A 20944-nucleotide genomic window follows, 5' to 3' on the forward strand; every position below is an offset into this window, starting at 1 on the left:
TTCTACTTAAACTCAGACTCCAAACATGGTTTTAGGATTTTGCGGTGAGTTTGGACACTCAGCTTTAACAAAACTATCTCTTCCAAAAATTTAATGCCATCTACCTGCAGTTGCTAAACTTTGTTTTAGCTATATACACAACCTACAATGCAATCTGATTTTGCTGCAGTTATCTAGCTGTACAGAGCATCTAACCCAATTCAGCAGTATCTATTTGTCCATTAAGAAACCTCCTTTATCTGATATGTAAAACCTTTACATTTTTATGATTTTTTTTTTTTTTGTGAAGAAGACAGCAATCCCTACAGGGACTTTAAAAAAGAGGGACCAGTGGCTGCTAGGAGGCAGCATCCCTCTGTGTCATGTGGGAGTTATTTCTGGTCCTTCCTCACCTTGGGAAGGGGAGCAGGGTCCTCAGAGCATTCTCAGGACACTTGGGTGTTTGGGAAAGCTACAAGTTAACATGAGAAGGTGTTGCAACCTGATCTTCAAGCTTATTTGATTTTAGGATGAGAGAGATTCCTGAATAAAGTGGAAAACAGCAGGAAATACTTTAGGTGACACTCAGCACCTTCTCCCTTCAGGTTACAACTGCATTCTGCTCTCCATGGGGAAAAAAACAATTTAACCTCCTTTAACAGTGGACTTGTACTATTATCTCCCTCTGAATGTTGCATTGATTAGATTGGAAAATGAGTAACTTCTATCACACTTGATCTGAAATAGCACTATCTAGCTTATGTTTTTTCCTTTACATCTACAGAACAGATAATTGCATGGATCCTGGGAGGCAGACACGACACCGATGTCTCTTTTGATCCCTGGTGTCAAGTTAAAGGAAAAAAAGAAATCAGAAGTTAACCTGTGATTTAACATGGGCCACTGTTTGGCTCCTGCTGCCAGTCTAGTGGTGGTTTAGAACTCTGCAAGTGCACGTCTGGCTCCCTCCTCACCACACAGGTTCACTTGCTGCCATCTCTAATATCAGAGTCTGTGCTAAATTTGCAGCACGCACTTTACTTCAAATGACAACAGATTTTTGCCTAAAAGAAACCCCAACACCTTTTCCCCCCTTGTCCCATTTCTCTCTTTTTTTTTTTTTTTTTTTTTTTTTTTAGGTACAGGGAAAGGCAGATTATTTCAATTAAGAGCTTGTCACTGCCAATTGTAAGCAACCTTTCTTCAGTTCAGTGCAGCAGTTGCAGTTTTAAGTTTCTCCCTGCTTCTGTCAGGATCTAATTTTCAAGGCCCTGTTGCCATGGCAGCAAGTTGGAATTTTAATCCAGTACTAAAGGTCAAGACAGGTCACCAGTTTCAGTTCCTCTTCAATCTCCCCATAAAGAGCCACAAAAAGAAGCTGAGATAAAGGTTTGACCTAACAAAAAATTCTAGTCTAGCACACAGCCAGACTTGAAGCTATATGATTTGTACAGGCTTTCAAATTTGTCTGGAACTATTGAAATTCATCCTAAATCAAATATGGGCAGCACTGATTTGCATTCTCTCTCTCTGCAGAAAAGCACATAGATGTCCTTAAAACACAGTTACATGCATGTAACTTAACAGGAATACCCAGAAAGCAAATAATTCATTAGAGTCTAATGGGTAAATAGCTGTGAAAGCAATCCCCTGATTACTGGAGATATTTACAATTTTTGCAGACTCCAATAAGCCTGACAGCTGCCTTTAAGTCTTTCTTGTCAATATGAGGTAGATGAGTCAACATCTTTCTTTCGAATCCTGTAAAGATCACTTTGTGAAGCATTTGGACTAAACAAGACTTTCCAGTAAGGGACGATTTCCTGAAACCTAAGCTACCTTTGGATTTTGTTTACTATTTTTATTTTGAAGGATAAAAAGCTCCTGTGGAAATTAGGAAATAACTTTTTATTTGCCAACTTTCTAGGCCCCCTCCTATGTTTTCCGTAACATGGATTTTAATTAAACAATTGGTTTGCACCTACTGCAGTGAGGCTACAGGCGATTCCTCCCTCCTCCAGCAGGGCTACATCATTTTTTTGGGAAGCTGTGGTTATAGCATTAGACAGTCTCAAAATGCATTTTTCCAAGATGCACGGATACCAGTCAGGAAAGCAGCTCTTCGTCCAGCAGTTTGGAACTGTAATTAGCCCAGCAGTGGTGAATATCTTCCTTTTTCACCATTTGGAAGGATCTACTTGTAAGGCAAAGCTATTCTGAATCTGTGGCTCCAAGAGCTATCCAAGACAGAGGATAACGCAGTGAGCATGGCCTGGCCCCATGGGGTGTAGAGAGAACTTCATAAAAAATAAGCCCTCTGGCGAGAAAATTGGTAGGCTTTGGAGCACTGCTGAGCCCTCAGCCCAAAGGATAGTGGTAGCAATATATGTTCCTCTGGATGAAGAGTGTAAAGCTGAGAAAAATGTGATGGATTATTGGGGTTGTCAGAGTGATCCAGAGGAAAGATGCAAAGGATTAACTTGTGATATTAGGAAAAGTGGCTGTTAGTCTTACCTAGGATATTTAGGACACAAATCGGGAGTTTCAAGCCCACTCTGGTATTATGAATGCCAAGCTTCCCAGCAAAAGCCATTCTTCTTTCAGGATTATCACCCATTTCCGAACATGACTATTTTGCAGCAGGATGCAGATGAATCTGGGTGACAATTTTCTCAGTTTGTCTCAGGCTACTAAAATCTACAAAGCCAGTAAGATATGACAGCAAGAATGAAAGGGGCTAGAGCAAAGAGCATCAGGAAGAAAAAGCCAGAAATGGCTTAGCTCTGAACCTGAAAGTTACTGACGGGTCAGAGTTCAGACAACAGGGAACAGAGTGAGGTCCAAATTCTGGTGGCCAGAAAGCCATGGAAGAAGTCAGTTTACATGCAAGTTTGTTTATTGGCAAACACGCAGCTCACGAAACAAACGGGTGGAAGACGTACTGAGTGCGGTGGCTTCCTCTGCTCTATCCTGACTGACATTTTCAGATTTACCGAGTACGTTTGTTTTTCAAAATGAATGTTGAAGTTGCACTGAAGTTCGGAAGTGATTCCATCCCACAGAAATGTAAATTGGAAGGTTGGTTTGAGACTGGACTTAAGCCATGAAGGCACAAAATATGCTGCAGGCTGTGGAAAAACTCTTTAACTGCAGGGAAACCTGTGGCAGATTTGCAGCCTAACTGGTTTCCAAAATGGGAACTGATGCGCAGTGGTCAGGGAAATACATCCCGAATCCAAACGTGTTAATGCGTGTCTTCTACCTGTCTTTATTAATACTGACACTTCGATCGTTGCAGTCCAGTGGTTGCGTAGAGTTGGCAGTGACGTAGTAGCACATCCTACTTGAGAACAAAGTATTTCAATTGCTACTTGTTACTTAGGGCAGATGAATGTTGAATTTTTAATGGGGGGTTATACAGTACCAGAGGAAATTCAAAAGGTTCAGTGCTCACTTGAGTTGCAATCAGCAACGCTGGCAAGAATGCAGTTGGTGAGCTTGTTTCAGGCAATCTCGAAGGCAGTAATTATGTAAGTCTCTGATAGTTAAGAAAAATTATTTAACACTGATCAGCAAAACATAAGAGAATTAATTTAGTTCTCTTCCCACAATCTTTTAAACTGATTTATAAACATGTCAGGAGAAAGAGATCATGGAAAAGAATGTGTTAGGAAATAACTTTATTTTGACAGGGAGGTTAAACTGTATGTGATCCAGCTGAATAATGAAAACAAATTAAAAGTCTAATTTAGAAATTATTTTGAATAATGGGCTTATCTTCAAGGATACAGGGCTTTTAATTATGACACTGGATTTTAATGTATTTCACAGAAGTCGAAGTATTTTGCAAGTTTGCTTCTGTAGGCAACTGTACATAGGAAATGCTCATATGTTTTAGTCCCCATTTCTTAGTATTTTGCTTAAAAGGAAAAGCCTACGGCAGTGAGGAACAAAACGATACAATCTCGACTATCATTGCTCCAAATCCAAGAACTTATGAGGCAACAGGATGCAAAGCAAACTTCTGACTAACAAAATAGAACAGTAAATATGAAAGATGAAAGACACCTTATCAAAACAGACCCTTCTATTTTCATTTGCTATTTGTCCTTTTAATAGGGTGCACCGGAGCTCTCTAAAGACTAATGGAGTTGCAATTACACGCCACTGTTGTTTCACTTATCATAATTTGTACATGGCAGTGTAAGTCCCTTGTATTCATGACTCTCCCAGTTTACCCAGAGGGAATATCTTTGGAACTACCTACTTCTAACAAACAGGCAGTACTTAGTCTCATGATTAAAGCTTGCCACACTCGCTAAGTGAAAATGAATGTATGCTACAAAAGAAAGCAGGCTCTCAACACTGTGGGATCAACTGATGCTCTTAGGCTTTAATATGATTTATTAAAAACTGTAATTAGAAATACTAAAATTTCAGCTTCTTCAGTGTGTTACACCTGTGACTGGAACTCAGACATAGAGTTGGATACATAAATAGAAACATTCTTCCTATTCCAGTTGGAGATGAATTTAATATTTTTGGTTCATGTGATTGAACTGAAAATGATGCATCAACATTGAGTGAATCCTAGGTTTTTCAAACCGATGCCTTTCAATGTTAAGAATTCATCAGTGCATCTTGATTTGAGCGTTCTGAACAACATTACTTGTGGCATTATCCAATACACAATCCTTGGTATAAAATCCTCTTGATGTCTGATTACTCTTCATAAGGACCTCACGCTGACTCATTTCAAACTGTGAACTACCTTTAATTCATAGCTTGAACATGCTGCCAAGTTTTGTTTTCCATGCTCCCAGGTGGCTGTCCCTGACACAGTGGAGAACTTCCAAAAAGCCATTAGATACTTTGGAAAAGTAGTTAGATGTCATGAAGCACATTTCCATTTTCAAACAGGCTTCTATCAAGTATTATGATAATCTTTGGGATTAGAAAAGTATTGGTATTTACCGAAATGTTTTTAGAACCGTGAAGGAAAATCCTGGCCCAAGTGAAACCAGTGGTGAGCCCCCTTTGAAAAATCCTTGCTGAAAGATCACAGAAAGGGTGTCAGCTGCTTGTTTGGTTTTTGAGCCCACTGTATCTAGCTGTTCTGTAGCCCCCACGCGGGTTGTGTATCATTAAGCATGAAGGATAACAAAAACTCTATAAAGATCAAACAAGCTGGTTTTGTCTGATCCGTAAAAATTTGCTGCTCTAAGTTTTTAATGGCTTCCGGTAGTTCACCAAGCCCACGAGAAGGGCCTTTTAATACTGTATTAATACAGTAAGTATAGGAAGTAATTTTATGACAAGGAAAGAATACCATTATGATTACATTCTTCTTTTTAGCTAGGCTTTTATGGAAACTACTCAAGACTACTCTGCAGTATGATTTCGAAACACAGGATGTGCTTGATTAAAAAGGTTCTGGGTAGTTTCCAACTGGACAGAGGCCAAACGCTGACAACTAAAACAGAACAAAAGGACTGGATGTTTGAGGATGACACACTTGCAATGGTAATTATATAACAGAAACCAAAGCGGAGAGCTGAGTTCTTACCCTCAGATTCATGGAAGTTGACAGAAAATCCTTCTCATGCAATTGGTTGCACCTTATCTGTTCCTGCTTACTATGCTTCATAATAAACTAATCGGAGCAGAGGCGCTGAAATCTGACTGCACAACACCCAATGGAGATTAACAGTGAATTTGACATTAAAAAAAGGGAAGCCAAGCGCCATAGTTTTATATCGCCTGATTTCAGCTACAGAAACTCAACAGTGTACACACATGTGTGCACATCAGTGTTCAAAATTTCATTTGCAGGATTTTTGAGTAGAAATTGGAATCAGAGGTTAACTACACGTACGTGCACTCATATACAACATAGGTGCAGAATTTAGACACAATCCCAACTATGCTATCTTCTATTTTACCTGCTGCAAAGCACTGGGAATTTGGTTTCTCCAGCACATGGATGTAATAAAGTACATTGAAATAGCATTAAAAGGATGAAATTTGTATTTCAGATAGCTTTACTTAGACAACAAGTCATGTATCTTGCATCCATCTACAAAGTCATTGATCAATTAATCCACCTTGCAGTATGTTGCCTCTATTTGGCCCCCTAAAAGCACACATCTGAAAATTCATCTTGCAAAGATCATACATCCCTTGGTCTGATGCTCCACGATGCCAATGTTTCTGCATCTGAATTCTGTAATGACGTGCAGGCAGCTTGGCTGCTGGAGAAGGATATAGAATCGTGAAGGTAAAGTATTGTTGTTCTGCACGCATCCCTGAGCTGGTTGTGCTATAAACGCAGTCACATGGTGAACGCAGTCACATGCTATAAATGCAGCACATTACTACCGATTCTTAGGGATTTTTAACAAAGTCAACGGAATCTATAAGACTGTCACTAGGACCACTGTAAATGGAAAATATAACTTGAATTGCACTTGAATTGCACGTAAACTTAAAAAAGTTGGGAAATATCTAGAAACATGTGGAGTCACCATTCCTGGAGGGGTTTAAAAGGCATTTAGATGAGGTTCTTAGGGACATGGCCTAGTACTGGAGTTAGGTTAGGTTATGGTTGGACTCGATGATCCTGAGGGTCTCTTCCAACCAAAACAATTCTATGATCCTGTGATTCTATGTCCAGGTTAAAAGGTCTCTAACAAAGCATACAGATGAACAAACCCAAATCAAGTCACATTTGATCAAACTGAAATAGAGGTAACAGATCCCATTGACAAAATATATTGGGAATTTGTGAGGGATACAGTTTTGAAGTCAGTAATATCAAGCTGTGTGGTTGACTGGAGCGGCAAATGTTACTGGGGATAAGCTGGACTCTTAATTTCACTCATACACCTTGAAACTGTCCAGTGTTAGAAAATGAAACCCTTCTAAGTACAACTGCAATCTGATAAATACTCTATTATTAAAATACACAATGACTGCAGGAGCTGTCAATCTATCGGGGTTTATTTGGATCACACTATCCGGGTCTGCTTCATACCACTACGTCTTTCTGCCCCACCCTCTGCTTTAATCTCATTATCTCATCAAGTACTCTAATTCCCAGTGAAAGTGGTGGTAACTGCACATGCAGATCTAGGGAAACAAATTGGCCTTGTAATACCAAGTCTCACATTGGACTGCCTTCTAACCTCCCAAAGCCCTGTGGAAATTCTTAGAAGCTGCCTTAACAATTTTTCTGCAGTAAAAGAGAAAAAGTGGTAGTAATGGGTTAGCTGATCTTCATTTGGAAGCTAAAAATAAAAGTAGCTTTATTGCAGCTCTGATCTCTCATGTGTAAAATCTATCACCTACCGTAAGAAGGCAGTTCATTGCAGCAGAAATCTGATTGATAGTACCAGAACTTTAGATCAAGCAGCAGAACAGAGAGCAACTGGTTCATAAAATATACTCAGTGTCTTCAGGTTTTATATCAGGCTTCCTATAGAGAGCTTTGGTCCCATTAAATGCACTATATACCACTGAGCTCTGAAGCACTGTTCTTTTGAAATTCAGCTTATAACTATAAACCATGATTGACAAGTCTATTACTGTTGGTTACAAACTATTGAAATATTGTATTTTATGGTATACTCACTAAAATATTTTTCACAGTGGAATCCACATACACTTGCTTAAGGAGAAAAATCATTTTAAGATGAAATAATATTTTCTTCTTTTTTTTTTTTTTTTTTCTTTTTGCTATGGAATGTGCTTGATGTTAGGTTTGGATCACTCAGATGTTCTGAAACATGAATGCACCCATTTTGTTACCAACAAGACTGGGTCTAGTTGGCTGGGTTATTTTTTAAAAAAAGTCATTACTGGAAATGAAATAGCAAAGGGCGAAAACTGATTTGTTATTAAGTTTCATAAATAAATGCTATTTACGTAAATCAATCTATTTATCATTAGCATTCCTACCCAATTCTTATTCAGTCTGAGGAAAAGCCATTTCATTTTAAAACTGAATTAGTCATTTAACCATAATTTTGTAAAACTTTACTCAAGAAACTTTATTTCAATGCATACTTCCATGACTTGAACTTACGAATAAAGAACTGGACCTTCAGAGCCTGGTGAGTACATCAAGGGATTTGGCACCCACATCTAGTCTAATCCTGCAACTCGTACATAGTCACAGACAAATCACTGAGCTCCAACAAGTCCTTTCCTGTACACAAACTTGCACTAAGAATCAATATATTTAAATACAATTTGAAAATCTATGTAGGTATCTCCACGTTGAATTTCTTCCCCTATAGGGATTTACTTAAAATCGTGTTCTTAGTAGATTAAGGGGAACTGCTAGAACAATTTTGAAGTAATTTTAAATGAAGATATTGTATTTACACAAATGTCAGTTAAGCCAATGCAGTTCTGTATTCAGTGGTTTAAAACACTTGAAAGAACAGCAGCTCTGAATTGAAATCTGACCCACACGTTTTCATAACTATAAACCCAACAACCTACTTTTCAAAGTTGTTATTTAATTCCTGTTTGAAAATTACTTTGAGATACTGGGGTAAAAGTAAAAAATCAGTTCAGTCTCAGCTCACTGCTGCATTTCTGCAGCCTTACACCAGAGAAGCACCAGAGAAAAATGGTTTAACACAATGGAGAATTAGCTCTTCCACAATTTTCAACTGTCATATTTATAGATCATCTGTGATTTTCAGCTGTTTTGAAGTGTATGAAACTCAAGACCCGCTTTTCAACACCAGCTAGCACAATCTTTCTGTATGATGTGTTTTACTCTCACTGTATGAATGTAAAAATTCCTGCATCATCTGTTCACTGGGTTGCATTTTCTATTGTAAGAGGCTTAGTATCTGATGAGAGAACCATAAAAGTGATTTAATTTTGGCAAGCTGTACGACTAAAATCAGCATTATTTCTGCTTAATAAACTCATCTTTCACACATACCTCTGTTAGCTAATGCTTAAAAAGAAGAAACAGTAATAAGCACTGAAAATATAAAACTGGTTTACGGCTAATTTTTAAGGACTACTGAGAACACCTGAACACCAGGACAAGATTATGAGCGGAGCTAGATTTTAGTTACCTTTGGAGAAATAAGCTCATTCTTTATGATAAATTTAAAGTGAGACTTAAAGCTGGAAATAATAATACTTACGACTTTTGTGGCACTGACTTTGTTGCAACTTTCCCTGCTGGATCACTCCACTCTGCAAACAAAGGAAACACATTTTCAAATGTCAAAAGATTACTGTAGAATTAAAATGCACCCAAAGCTGTCAGCCCATCTAATTATACTTGGTTTCACAACATGCCACAATGCATAACATGTAATAAAAAATGGAACTGATCTGCTTTAGCACCACAGAAATTAATTTTTTAGCCTTTGTTTTAATAATGGTAAGCAGGAAAAAAAACAAAAAACAAACAAAAAAACCCCCAAAACCCCAAAAAACAAACATCCAACTCTGTTAGGACTAGGACGATAAAGACCTACTTTGTACATTGTATCCTGAGGTCAGATGTTGGGAGTCCTACAAAGAAGAGCACACGAAATGTCAGCATTAGTTAAATAAGATGAAGAAGGGAAACCGTATCTTAGCTTGCTAGGTTAAGGGCACTGGCATTGCACAGACAGGCAGGAGATGGGATGGGGACGGGATCGTGTGATTGCTAAGGCAGCACCAGTGACGCTAGTTTAAAAAACCATTAACTGTGGAGACAGAGCACCACTGAGGGACCTTTCCACAGTTCAGACAAGAGCTTGTCCTCAGCTGCTGTAAATCTACGTACCCCTTCATGGAGATACTGCCCAGATTTATACCCGCAGTGGCCCCAGCCTTTTCCAGGCTTGGCCATGGATGCAGGTATGAGCCATCTAGAACGTACAACTTAGACTGCAGCACAAACGCAACTATGCATTAAATGCAGCACCACTGCCTTTCTTTTTTGATCTCACTGCTTGGAAACACAGTCACCGCTTATTGATAGTCGCAGTTTTGATTTGGACTGTGACACACGGGATTTGATAAAGACGCAGGAAGCAGATCATCACCTGATGGAAAATGTTCCAAATCCAATGAAATCAATGGAAGTACAACAACTTCAAACCAGCAAAGAATCTGGCTTGTCACACGGAGTATGCTAATGCTGGGATTCTTGCTGGCTCACAATAACTAAGCTGCTTCCTTAATGTCACAGTGTTTTCTCGCTTAGATTCTCTCTAGCCTTTATAGTCCACAGTGATTGTAATCAGCTTTCCTTCCAAGCAGAGTTTGATCATTAAAAATTAAGGTGTTATTTACAACCTCATCTTACAGCCAGGCACTACTTTGTTGGAAGTGTTAGTTCTGTAGGACGTTAAAGTCATTAAAGCTCTCACTGCACTTCCTCTTAGGGCATTATTAGTTCCTAATATTATACTGCGATGTCAGTCAGTCCCTTGTGAAGTAAATCATGCCCTAAGAGTAAACATGGCACTTTAAATTTGAATGTCAAAAGGATAAATTGTTCTGATAAGTTCCGCCTTTTTTATCGCACTTTTAAAACAAGTTTCTCATGAGGATATTTTTTTTTAAATAGTTAAATTGAGAACTTCTAATAGTGCCGGTCTCTGATTTATATGGCTGCATAATCTAGCCATATTATGTCCAAGATCTATAATTTGGCTAGCTATAATTGATTTAATGTGATGTTCTGAAGAGACACTTCTGTTGTATTTTTTAAAGTAAAACTAGTAAACTTGGAAACACTTATGTGCTTGCCTATTTCCTGAAATGTAGTTTGAAAAAAACAAAACAAAACAAACCCCTCAAACAACTAATTTATATTTTGTATTGAAGTGATATGGTCAAGAATTTTACGATCAACATCTAATGTGCCCAGAAATTAACTTTGATGTGGATCTTAAAAGTTCAAAGCAAACTTAATAGAAACAGAAAAGCAAAACAAAATTTTAGCTTCTCTGAACCGATGCTTATACTGCTGCCAATAGAGATAGTGGCAGCCTGCAGGACTTCGACCAGTTTCTGTAGGGCCCATCAAAAACAGAACACTAAATTAATAGGTGGCATAATTAAAAAAAAAAATACCGCTTCCAGTGGGCAAAACCCTCTGCTCCCACTGTGTTCACACAAGTCAGACTCTACTTTCACCTAAATGGGTTCAACTGACTTTAACCCAATTTACAATGAGAATTATACTCTTGTATGATTATGACTTCTGATTCTTAATGCTGCAGCAGTTAACTACAGAGGCACTGGCAGTGCTAGACAGTAACAATTACATTCCATTAAAATAAGGCATTCTGGGCACTGGCTTTATTTTTTTAAGAAGCCACAAATACTGCTAATTTCATAAAATTTCCAATTAAGTATGGAGGCTGCATTTCAGACAGGGAAATATCTGCCAAACAGATAAAATCAGTAAGAGAAAAATCACATTCCAGTTTCTAAAACAGGATACGATCGCTTGAACCATAATGTCAAGCAGTACCACTTTTATAAAGATATTTTCCAAGGTCCTGCCTTTAGAAAGAAACTTATGTAGCTCAATGTCAGACTAGTGTAGATTTCCCACCCCTGGGGAAGTTCTCCCCTTCCCTAGACATCATCAGCTCACAGTTGTTCAGGTGCCAGCAGAAGACACCTCTGGCAATAACTGCCCGGGGTAGAAGCTCGATCTCTAACAGTGCTACTAGAACCATAGCTAGAAGACAACAATGGAATTCGGGCTAAAGGCACATTCAAATCATACGACTTAACGATTCACCACATGTCAGGTGAACTGCAGGTGCTCTTCAGGCACGTGATTTTGACGTGGCAAGTGCTGAGTGTGTGCTTCTAACAAAGCCAATGCTGAGGATCACACTGCACAACTTTGTGTGCCCTTGGAACGTGCACACAGACAGATGCCATCACACTCTTCACATGCAGGAACATTTTAAGTCACCGTGATTTGATCATGCAGCCCAACCCTCATCATGCAGTCAGTCACTAAGTAGGAACAAATGACCATTTCAGCCGTCGCATCGCATAAAAAATAATGGAACAAACCCAAACAAATAGAATATATTGTACCTGTTGTAGAAAGGCTTTTATAACAACAAAGTTCATTTTGTCTCTGCTGTAACTTTTGCAGCTTTAAATAAACAGTCCTACTAATAACAACAGTCTAATTGGGAATTTCCAACTAAAAATAGTCTCAGAATTTTTTGAAAATGGAAACAATTACACAAATAAACTCTCCAGCAAAGAACACTCAACAGAACAGAATGTTAATCAGGTCACTGGTTAATAGCCTTCTTGTACCTTGCTTGGGATAGAAAACTTGGTCTGCTCAGCCTTGCCAGGAGTGTGAATAGCAGTAAGAGGAGGAGGCCAGGAATGGGTCATCTCCTAGGGAAGAAAAAGAAATATGATTTGGAAAACAAATTCATGTACATAAAGAAGAAAGAGAGGAAAAAAATGATCATGTATTCTCCACTGAGCCTGGAGATGCCATTGGTTAAGAAAGCATCACCACCCATCCTTATGTGGAAGACGAACAACTTAACTACCCAACAGGCAGCACATCCTGGGAACGAGGGTATGGACACATTTTACTCTTGAAAATTCTGACCATCTATGTCTTCATCAGGTGGCAGCTGACACCACTTGTGTGACCAGCCTGTCAAGCTGTTGGAATGAAGCCATCACAGGTACAGAACAGGGTTTTGCCTGTAAAGCACACGCAGGAAGGGGATCCCTCCTGTACCGCACTGGATACAACCCTACAGAGGATTGCACGGTGGCAAAACACAACCCTATTCAAGGTTGTATAGTGGCAAAATAAACCAGAGGCAGGTCTAGAAAAAGTTGGAGCAGGCTTGCAGCATGAATGCCTGCTGTAGAAGAGAGTGGGGACAGTGTCCTATGCATCAAAGCATCTTCTCATAGCACTGGCCACAGGCACTGATGGGTGTGCAATGCCACAGCATTTTAAAATGAGGGACTGAGAGATTAGGTGATTTGCACAGGGTTACACAGAAAGCTCGTACTTAACTAGGAAACCCAAGTCTCTGGTGAAGACCTGCCTACCAGACCATCTAGGCAACAGGCCCATTTTCTGTATCGATGTTTTAATTCATCGTTTATACACGCATGATCCAGCTGTCTTCAAGGAAGTCACCTGGGTGCCCATGGCTATGAAACACAAGCAGAAGAGACAGTGCACACCCTGCTTTTTCACAAGGAAGCCTGGAACTGCCGCCACTGAGCCCAGCGGGAGCAGACTGGGGCTTGTGTTCAGAGGAGGGGGAAAAATCAGTAAAATAGAGAAATAGCAAAAATGTTGTTTTAGGCACAGTTTGTAAATGCGCTGCTAATGAGTGTGTTTTATGGTAGATGCTGCTCCATTCTCTCTTATCTTTCTCTTTAATTTAATAAATATTCAGAGAGGCAGTAACACTTGTCTCCAGCAATCTATCTTTGTCTTGGTTGTTTTTCTTTGCCTACAAAGCTCAGAAAGGATTATTTCTTGAGACACAGGAGACAAAGAGCAAAAGAAGGTCTGATCTAGGAAATTTTGCACGCAACGGCCATAATCCTGACAGCAGCAAACTAAACTTCCCAGCTACTATTTCATACTGGTCAAGCCCAGGGCCAGTTACAACAAAGCTCATGACACACAAGTTTCTGCAGGTAACGTGGCAACCACTGCAGACGCTCCCCAAATAAAAATATAACATAATAAAATTAATTAAAGAAGATCTAACTGTTGTCAAGAGGGCAGAGTAGTGGGTGCATTTGGGCTGAATGGGTGGCTACAGCTGCATGCTAATGTGTGATTCACTGCAGATACAGCCAGCAAGTTTCAGGTCTCCAGTTGGACCCCACAAATCATGTATTATATAGGAGGTCAGAAGAGAGAAAAGAAAACTATACACCATGGTCTTCAATCAATGGGACAGGTGGACATATAAACTTGCACCAAGCTCCTGTTAGTCTCTGGTATTTTATTGAAGCCCATCCAATGCTGCCAATGCAGGAAGGTCTGGCTGAGCCCCACAAAGGACAGAGCCCAGGAACAACTGCTATGGAGAGATGCCCTCGGCCAGCCCTGGCAGAGAGCCGGGCTGGTCCAGCAGCTCAGCCTTGCTGGGCTCTTTCCTTCAGCTTCCACCAGCCCAGCGCACCAGGGACACGCGACTCAGCTAAAGGGCCACGTAGCTATAGACAGCGCAGCCGGGGGCTTTGCCAGTTCCTTGTGCAGATGACCCAGGGACAGGGGAGAACGTAGATGGTCTCTGCCCTCTTGAAAGAGCTTTTGGCTTTCTGCCTGTAGAGCTCAGAGCCTGTTTTCATTGCACAAAGCCCAAACGGTGGCAATGAGGAGGAAAAAGGCAGTTCATGAGCAGCTCATCCCACCTGGTGGGTGAGACTGCGGCAGCTCAGTGCAAAGACAAGAAGTAACTATTATATTGCACTGATTGTTTGACCCCTGCACGGAGGAAAGCAGAAAAAGATTTAAGCATTCGGTGAACTTTTCTGTGAGATAATATAATCCAAATCCTGCATGCCTCTGCCAAATCCCATGCCATAGAGGTTGCTTTGTGGCAAATCTCTTCATAGCAAAATGATGAAAGAGAGACTATATCACATAATTAAAAGAGGGGCAGGCAGCCTGATTGAAGGCAGAAGCGAAGTATATTCTAGAACTGTAATTATAGGCTTGGCCTCAGTCTCTTCTTGCCCATGCATAAAAGGCTGGACAGAAAGACTAGGATTCATGGGAAAGTGATGCCAGCAAAACATTCAGAATATTCAGTGGCATAATGCATCTAGTGTCCACTGTGTACCAACTCAGCAGGGTTAAGTGTAAGCAAATCCAGTCATCTCCCTGTTAGGGGACACCTGAACACAAACAGCAGGAAAAGGAAAAATGAGTCTGCTATTATTTGAGGAAATTCAATTACAAGGTAAGAAATCGTGACTCCACTGAGGTCAGAGGTAAAAGTCAACTACAATGAGGTTAGGACTATCCAATCTATGTGTTTACAGAGTGACCTTGTGAGCATCAAAGTCCGTTTCATAGTTTCAAGCTACTACATTGAAGGATTTCACTTCAATTATCAGTGTAATCAAAATTATTGGATAGAAAATTCCAGATAGGATCACACATGCAAAACAACACAAGTATTAAAAGCTCAGCGTATAAACAAGCACTGTGTGTGGAAGTGGTGAAGAAGCATTAATATATAGTTACTTAAAGAGACAGACCTACATCTACGTACAGATAGGTGCCATAGCACTGTTAACCAATAAACCTTGAACGATCATTGAAAAAGTTTTGAGTTTACTCAAATGAAAAATGTCCCTACAAAATGTATGGGCAGCAACCCCACACCAACCACTACACTACACAGCTGCAGATAATACGCAGAGCAGCACTGAGCTCCAGCCTGACATGCAAAACCCACGCTGGGTTTTTTCAGTGAAGGGGCAAAACCCCAACTCCGCATCCTGCAGAGGTGGGACTGTCTGCTGAACTCTCCTCTGCTCTGTTCCTTAAGCACACGCACATTACTTCGGACAAGCAGCAGAAAGGACGTCATTTGTTTAATCATCCACATGACTTCACCATTCTTCACTACGCCCCAATTTCTTTTAGAGGTCACGCATATCTAAATACTCACTAAGCTCTATTTTGTTTAACTTGTGAGATCTGATCTACCTACCTTCTAACATGTTATGACTATAAAGAACCACACAGATAGCGTGTGTGTTGTGTATGCATCGGTTAAGATGTATATATAAGCATCTTGGTTTGTAAATACCCAGGGAAGTAGGCAGGGAATTGCATTTTTTTTTCTTCTTCCCCAGGAAAAGTTAAAAAACTTTAATCAATCCAAATTTGGAAGTATTTAGAAATTCCTGGAAGTAACAATAATAAAACCAAGCATATGCAATGCTTTAAAGAGGAATTTAATGGAAACAAAGTAATCCCACAAAATTGAGTTAGGATTTATTTTCACATGGTTTGGACTTAAAATAATTCCAAAATCATGTTAACTGTTGGAGTGGGTAGACGACTGCTATGGAAGCATGTATTTTTTTTATAGACCTGGTGATTAAATGAGAAAGTAAACCTGCACAGTTTGTTGGCTTAAAAGTCACTGTGGTCCTCTGATATAACATCAAGCATTCTCCTTTCTGAAAATTATTTAAACATTGTTTTAATTGACTCCATGTGCTTTATTTATTTGAATTAGGCACGCTCATCTCTTCAGCTAAGTCTGTTTTTTTCAGCTATAAAAGCCCTCAGGTAAGTAACTAAGAAGGACACATGCCGACGCAATCTAATGAATCACCAAAATACAACTACTCCAAGCAAACTTTTTAAGTGCTGCAGAGGTACAAGGCCAAATCCCAATTTGAATGGAAGGAGAGGGCTGGGGAAGGATTTAAACTTGCAAGTTTCTAAGGAAAAGGCCAGAGCGAGAGAATTGAGTACAGGGGATATAGTACAGATGGTAAATAGCTTTACAAAACCAGACCCTAAAATTGATAGCCACCTTCAAGATTTATTTCCTTGCTCTGTATTTCATTTCTCCATCATTTCCTTCTTGTTCAAAAGAAAGCGTGCAGTGTTTTAAACACAGACAAAAGCACTTGGGCTGTGTACTCTGCGTCCCTACTGAAGCAGCTTCCCTTCCCACAGCGCTCTCAACTCCTCAGCCTGCTCTAATTTGACGTCTCCCAGGACACAGAGCTCATGCTACTTCCCCTGGGAGAATTGAGGGGAGACATGAGAACAGTCTTCAATTACAAAAAGAGCTGCTGCTAAAGGAGAGATTAATCTGTTCTCCAGTTTTATGGTGGATATGAACTTAAATTGCAGCCAGCAAGATTCCAGTTAGACGTAAGAAAAAGCTCTGTAATGGTAAGGACCGTGCAGCACTGAAACAGCCTGTGCAGAGCGCTACAGACTGCTCCTTTGGAGGAACACACCTAAGAACAGTTTAGCACACATCAGTCGGGAATGGCTTAGGCAGAAATGAATCCTGCACTGGGACAGGGATGTGTAGTAGATGATGAGATCTCTAAGATCCTTCCCAGCCCTTTTCCTTGTTCTGTAGTTTGACAGATCTCTGTTGGCCAAATGCCACCCTTACTGCCTCCCTTGTGGACAGGAGATCCAAGAAAAAGGCAGAAGAAGAAAGCGACAATGTCAGTGTTTTTCTTCTGTGGCATTAGAGTCCACGAAGAGTTTAAGGACGAACGCTTTGCCCACATCATTCGAGGGCAGCCAGAGGAGCAGCCCTGCACAGATTACTAGTAATAAATGCACTGCTGCTAAAGAGACCTTACCTGTGGTATTCTCTCTGTCAGCTGCCCTTCTCAGTCCTTTTAACTCTTTGCTAAATCTGTTGCTTTAAACTTTCTCCAGTTTTCGATTACACAGTATTTTAGAGTTGCATTCAGAAAAAAAATAATATATGATGAACAGATGTTCTAAGGTTATTACAAACTTGATGTTACAGCTCATGCTAAGCAACCTACTGCCTTGATGGAATAAAGATAACCAAGTGAATTACCATTTATTAAAGCCTCTATTAATGATTTATTAAAGTTTTATTAACTATTTATCAATGGGATCTTAATAAAAAGTGAGTCTCTTTTCACAGTATCTTTCTGCATTTATACAAACCTGATCAAACTCTCTCTGCTAGGAAGCCAATAATGCATGAGGGGTATCCACATTTTATGTGTGTGATGCATACTGAATTACAAAACATCTCAACCCCTTTCATCTTTGGGGAAAAGGCTAAAGAAAGAATGAATATATAAATATATATTTATACATGTTCAAGCAAATGACACTAAAGCCTAAAGGAACACAAAGGCAATAAAACTAGGGGTTGTTTCTCATTCATATTCCTTGTGAAGGAATGGAAAATCTGCATGAGTAGTTGGGAATATTCTGACCAGTAATCTGGCCTGCTTTATACTGGGCCAAAGGCTTCCTGAGGAAGGGATTTTGATACATCCTCAGTATTGACAGATACATGATAGATAAATTCATGGATATGCATTTGATTATTATGTTTCAGCACATAAAAGAATTCTCAGCATCAAAGGGATCCCACATCATTTTCCTGTAAGGGGCAACAACAACAACAGACTTCAGTGATGGCCTGATGGCCTCCAAGAGAAAGACAGTTTTCCCAATATGAATGTTAAAGCAGGAAACTTTTTACTCATGCAAAGGTTTTATTACCAGTGGCTAGTGCCCAGTATTTTTGGAGGAATAATGTGGCGGCACCTGCGATGATGCCTTTGTCATACTGAAATTTATCTTGCTACTGTACCAAAAACTACTAGAAAGCCATTTGGAAATGTGGTGCATATACACACGGGTTTATTACAGAAAAGCCAGAGTTTATTCTACAAAAAGCAACCATTTCTCTGACCGTAATCTAAAACAACAGTGTTCACCTTGTGGGTTTTATCAATGACAATAAATAAGTTTCCTTTACCCAACTGAAGAATGGGATGCATTCCATTCCTCCCACAGTAAAGTAATATTCCTTTCCATATTAACAAGAAGGGGAAGGACAGACAAAAATTATATTCACTGAAAATGAATACAGAAATTGCTTTAGAACCCAACAGCTGTTGACTATAAACTTTACAACGTTTGTTTCCCTTTCCTACTTTGTTAACGTTTGGAAATCCACAAAGACAGTGATAGCAATATGAACATCTTTTTCTGTTGAGCTTCTCAATACTCTCTGACTCCCATATACCTCACACTTTTCAATATATTTTCCTCACACTGTAGCTTTTATAACTAATGGCACTCATATTCTTTGCTTAGAGCATTTAGAAGACAATAAAAAATAGCAAGTCACGATTGATGTACTTATTGCTCTAAATCATCTTGTGTATGTGAACAAAACCAATGTTCTATTACAGTGAGAAGGTATCTCAGCTCAAGAGGCTGTTTTAGGAGGAGAGTAATGAAGCTACACCAGATGAACCCACAACCAGATTTCCACTTTAACAAGGCCAACACAATCCTAAAAGTAACCACAGCCTATATAATAGTGTGCCTACACCGCAAATGTTTTAGCTCCCTGCTGGGTCCTGAGCCCCAAGTGGTCCATGCCATTCCAAAGGCTCCTCCGTGAAACAGGTTGGACACTTCTCTCCAAGGTGGATCACCATAATTTTCTTCAGGATTCACCTCAGGAAGGTTATATGGTCAAAACCTGTCCCGAATGTGGCTCATGCTGCCCGGGACAGTCCTTCAATTCAATCCCAAATTGGTTTTGTGCCCTCAAGCATCTTCTTACATGTTCTTGGCATTTTCAGGAATATGCAGCAGAACTCCCTGAGGGTTCTACTATAGACACATCATTACGGTGAACTGCAACAAAACAAGAGATTTGTAGCAGCTGGATCCCTACCCTTGTCAGAGTTAGGTTATGTGTATGAGTAAAGTGCAGGAAGGACATAGGGGGTTCACAGAACATAATCGGGGAAATAGAATCACACTGTGTCAAAAAACGAAACAGGACTTTCCAGAAAGCACATGGGAGAGCCCTCTCAACAAGTTTTATATGATGAGACAGAATTAAGAGTTCTGTGGAAAAAAAGAGGCCTAAGAAATCACAAAGTCCAAGGCAGACGTCTCTCTGACCCACACTGTCTTTGTCTTTGACCATTCACTAAGCTTTCTAGTGAAAGTCCAGGAGATGAGCAGGAGCCGGTGTCGTCGTTGTAACAAGCCACGAGCCTTCAAAGAGAGGCGTGTACTGACCAGGAATAATGACACTGAGGTAAGTCCACTTCCTACCCAAGAGGCGTCTTCTCTCCTTGCAGAATATGTGGGGTTTGTGAAGGACAGGCTGTAACGGCTGCATGCAAGGAGAGGATGACCAGAGCTTTGACGTTTTGCCAAGCACATGTGAGATGCTGGGCCATGTGACGTATATCCATATTCCCAGAGAACTCTTCTTCTGGACAGATCTGTTGATGGGTCAGGAACACGGAACTGACTGCCAGAATGGGTCAGACTCGGGTCCCGCTTATCTAGGATGCTGGCGGACCGTGGTCGGTGCTGTGTGTTTCACACAGCATTTCAAGAACATCAAAGCAATCGTGAGGGTAAAATCCTGGTCCTCCATACTTACTAATACTCAGCTGTACTGAGATCCTATCTGTTTAATGCTGCTTCCAGGACAGGGTATTCAGTTAACATCAGCAAACACCAGTTTTAGAGTCCTAAAAATTAATGATGTGTCCATAAATATTCGGGTCCTTGGAGTCACAAGTACTAAACTCACTTCCCAAAAGCTAGTGCAACCTTCATCTGTCAGTCCCGGTAACTAAACTAATGACTTAGTTGCCCAATACGCTGTACCAGAGTCTTGCTGTGGCCAGCATGGCCAATGCAATACCTCCCATTCTTGGCAGCTTCTCATCCCCACTGAGATGCACAGCCATATCCCATTGATTTTATTTATTCGAAATAATACTTGTTGGTAACCACCTCCAGGGATGGCACATCTAATGTTCATGAGGGGCCCAAGAGATAGGAAGTATGCATTGAACTGTTAAATGCAACATAACATCCTGGCAGTACAACACTATAATATAAACAAAGGCACAATAAGTAATAAAAACCTAATTATTTCAAAAGTTACTAATACCAACATATAATTTCATCTCTGCAATTTAAAAAACATTGGCAACATTTCTCCCAGTAAATAAGCAACTGTGTTTTGAAACTATTCACTGCTGGCACTTGTTTAAGGGAATCTGGTAATTTGTTCCATCCATCCTGAGCTTCACAAGCAAAAAAGCATGTCTTGAATTGCCTGTTTTCTTCTGTGAAACTTAGGGTTCACACCAAGAGGAGAGTAGAACTATAATTTAGTTACAAAACAAGACTGCACCTACCCCGAGG

The 20944-nt window shown here is 40.0% G+C and overlaps 1 protein-coding gene across 3 annotated transcripts in view; it reads right to left on the minus strand.

Moving 5' to 3' along the window:
• The window catches only part of AFF2 (ALF transcription elongation factor 2), a 333893-nt gene that overhangs the window by 116663 nt on the left and 196286 nt on the right, over positions 1-20944 (minus strand). For all 3 annotated transcript variants that reach the window (XM_065643139.1, XM_065643137.1, XM_065643140.1), the window contains exons 5-7: positions 12301-12387; positions 9489-9525; positions 9150-9201 (exon numbers count right to left, since the gene is read on the minus strand). In XM_065643139.1, coding sequence (XP_065499211.1) covers positions 9150-9201; positions 9489-9525; positions 12301-12387 — 176 coding nt within the window. The remainder of the gene's footprint in view (positions 1-9149; positions 9202-9488; positions 9526-12300; positions 12388-20944) is intronic.

The sequence above is a fragment of the Caloenas nicobarica genome, chromosome 12 (genome assembly GCF_036013445.1).
Source record: "Caloenas nicobarica isolate bCalNic1 chromosome 12, bCalNic1.hap1, whole genome shotgun sequence".
Taxonomy (NCBI): domain Eukaryota; kingdom Metazoa; phylum Chordata; class Aves; order Columbiformes; family Columbidae; genus Caloenas; species Caloenas nicobarica.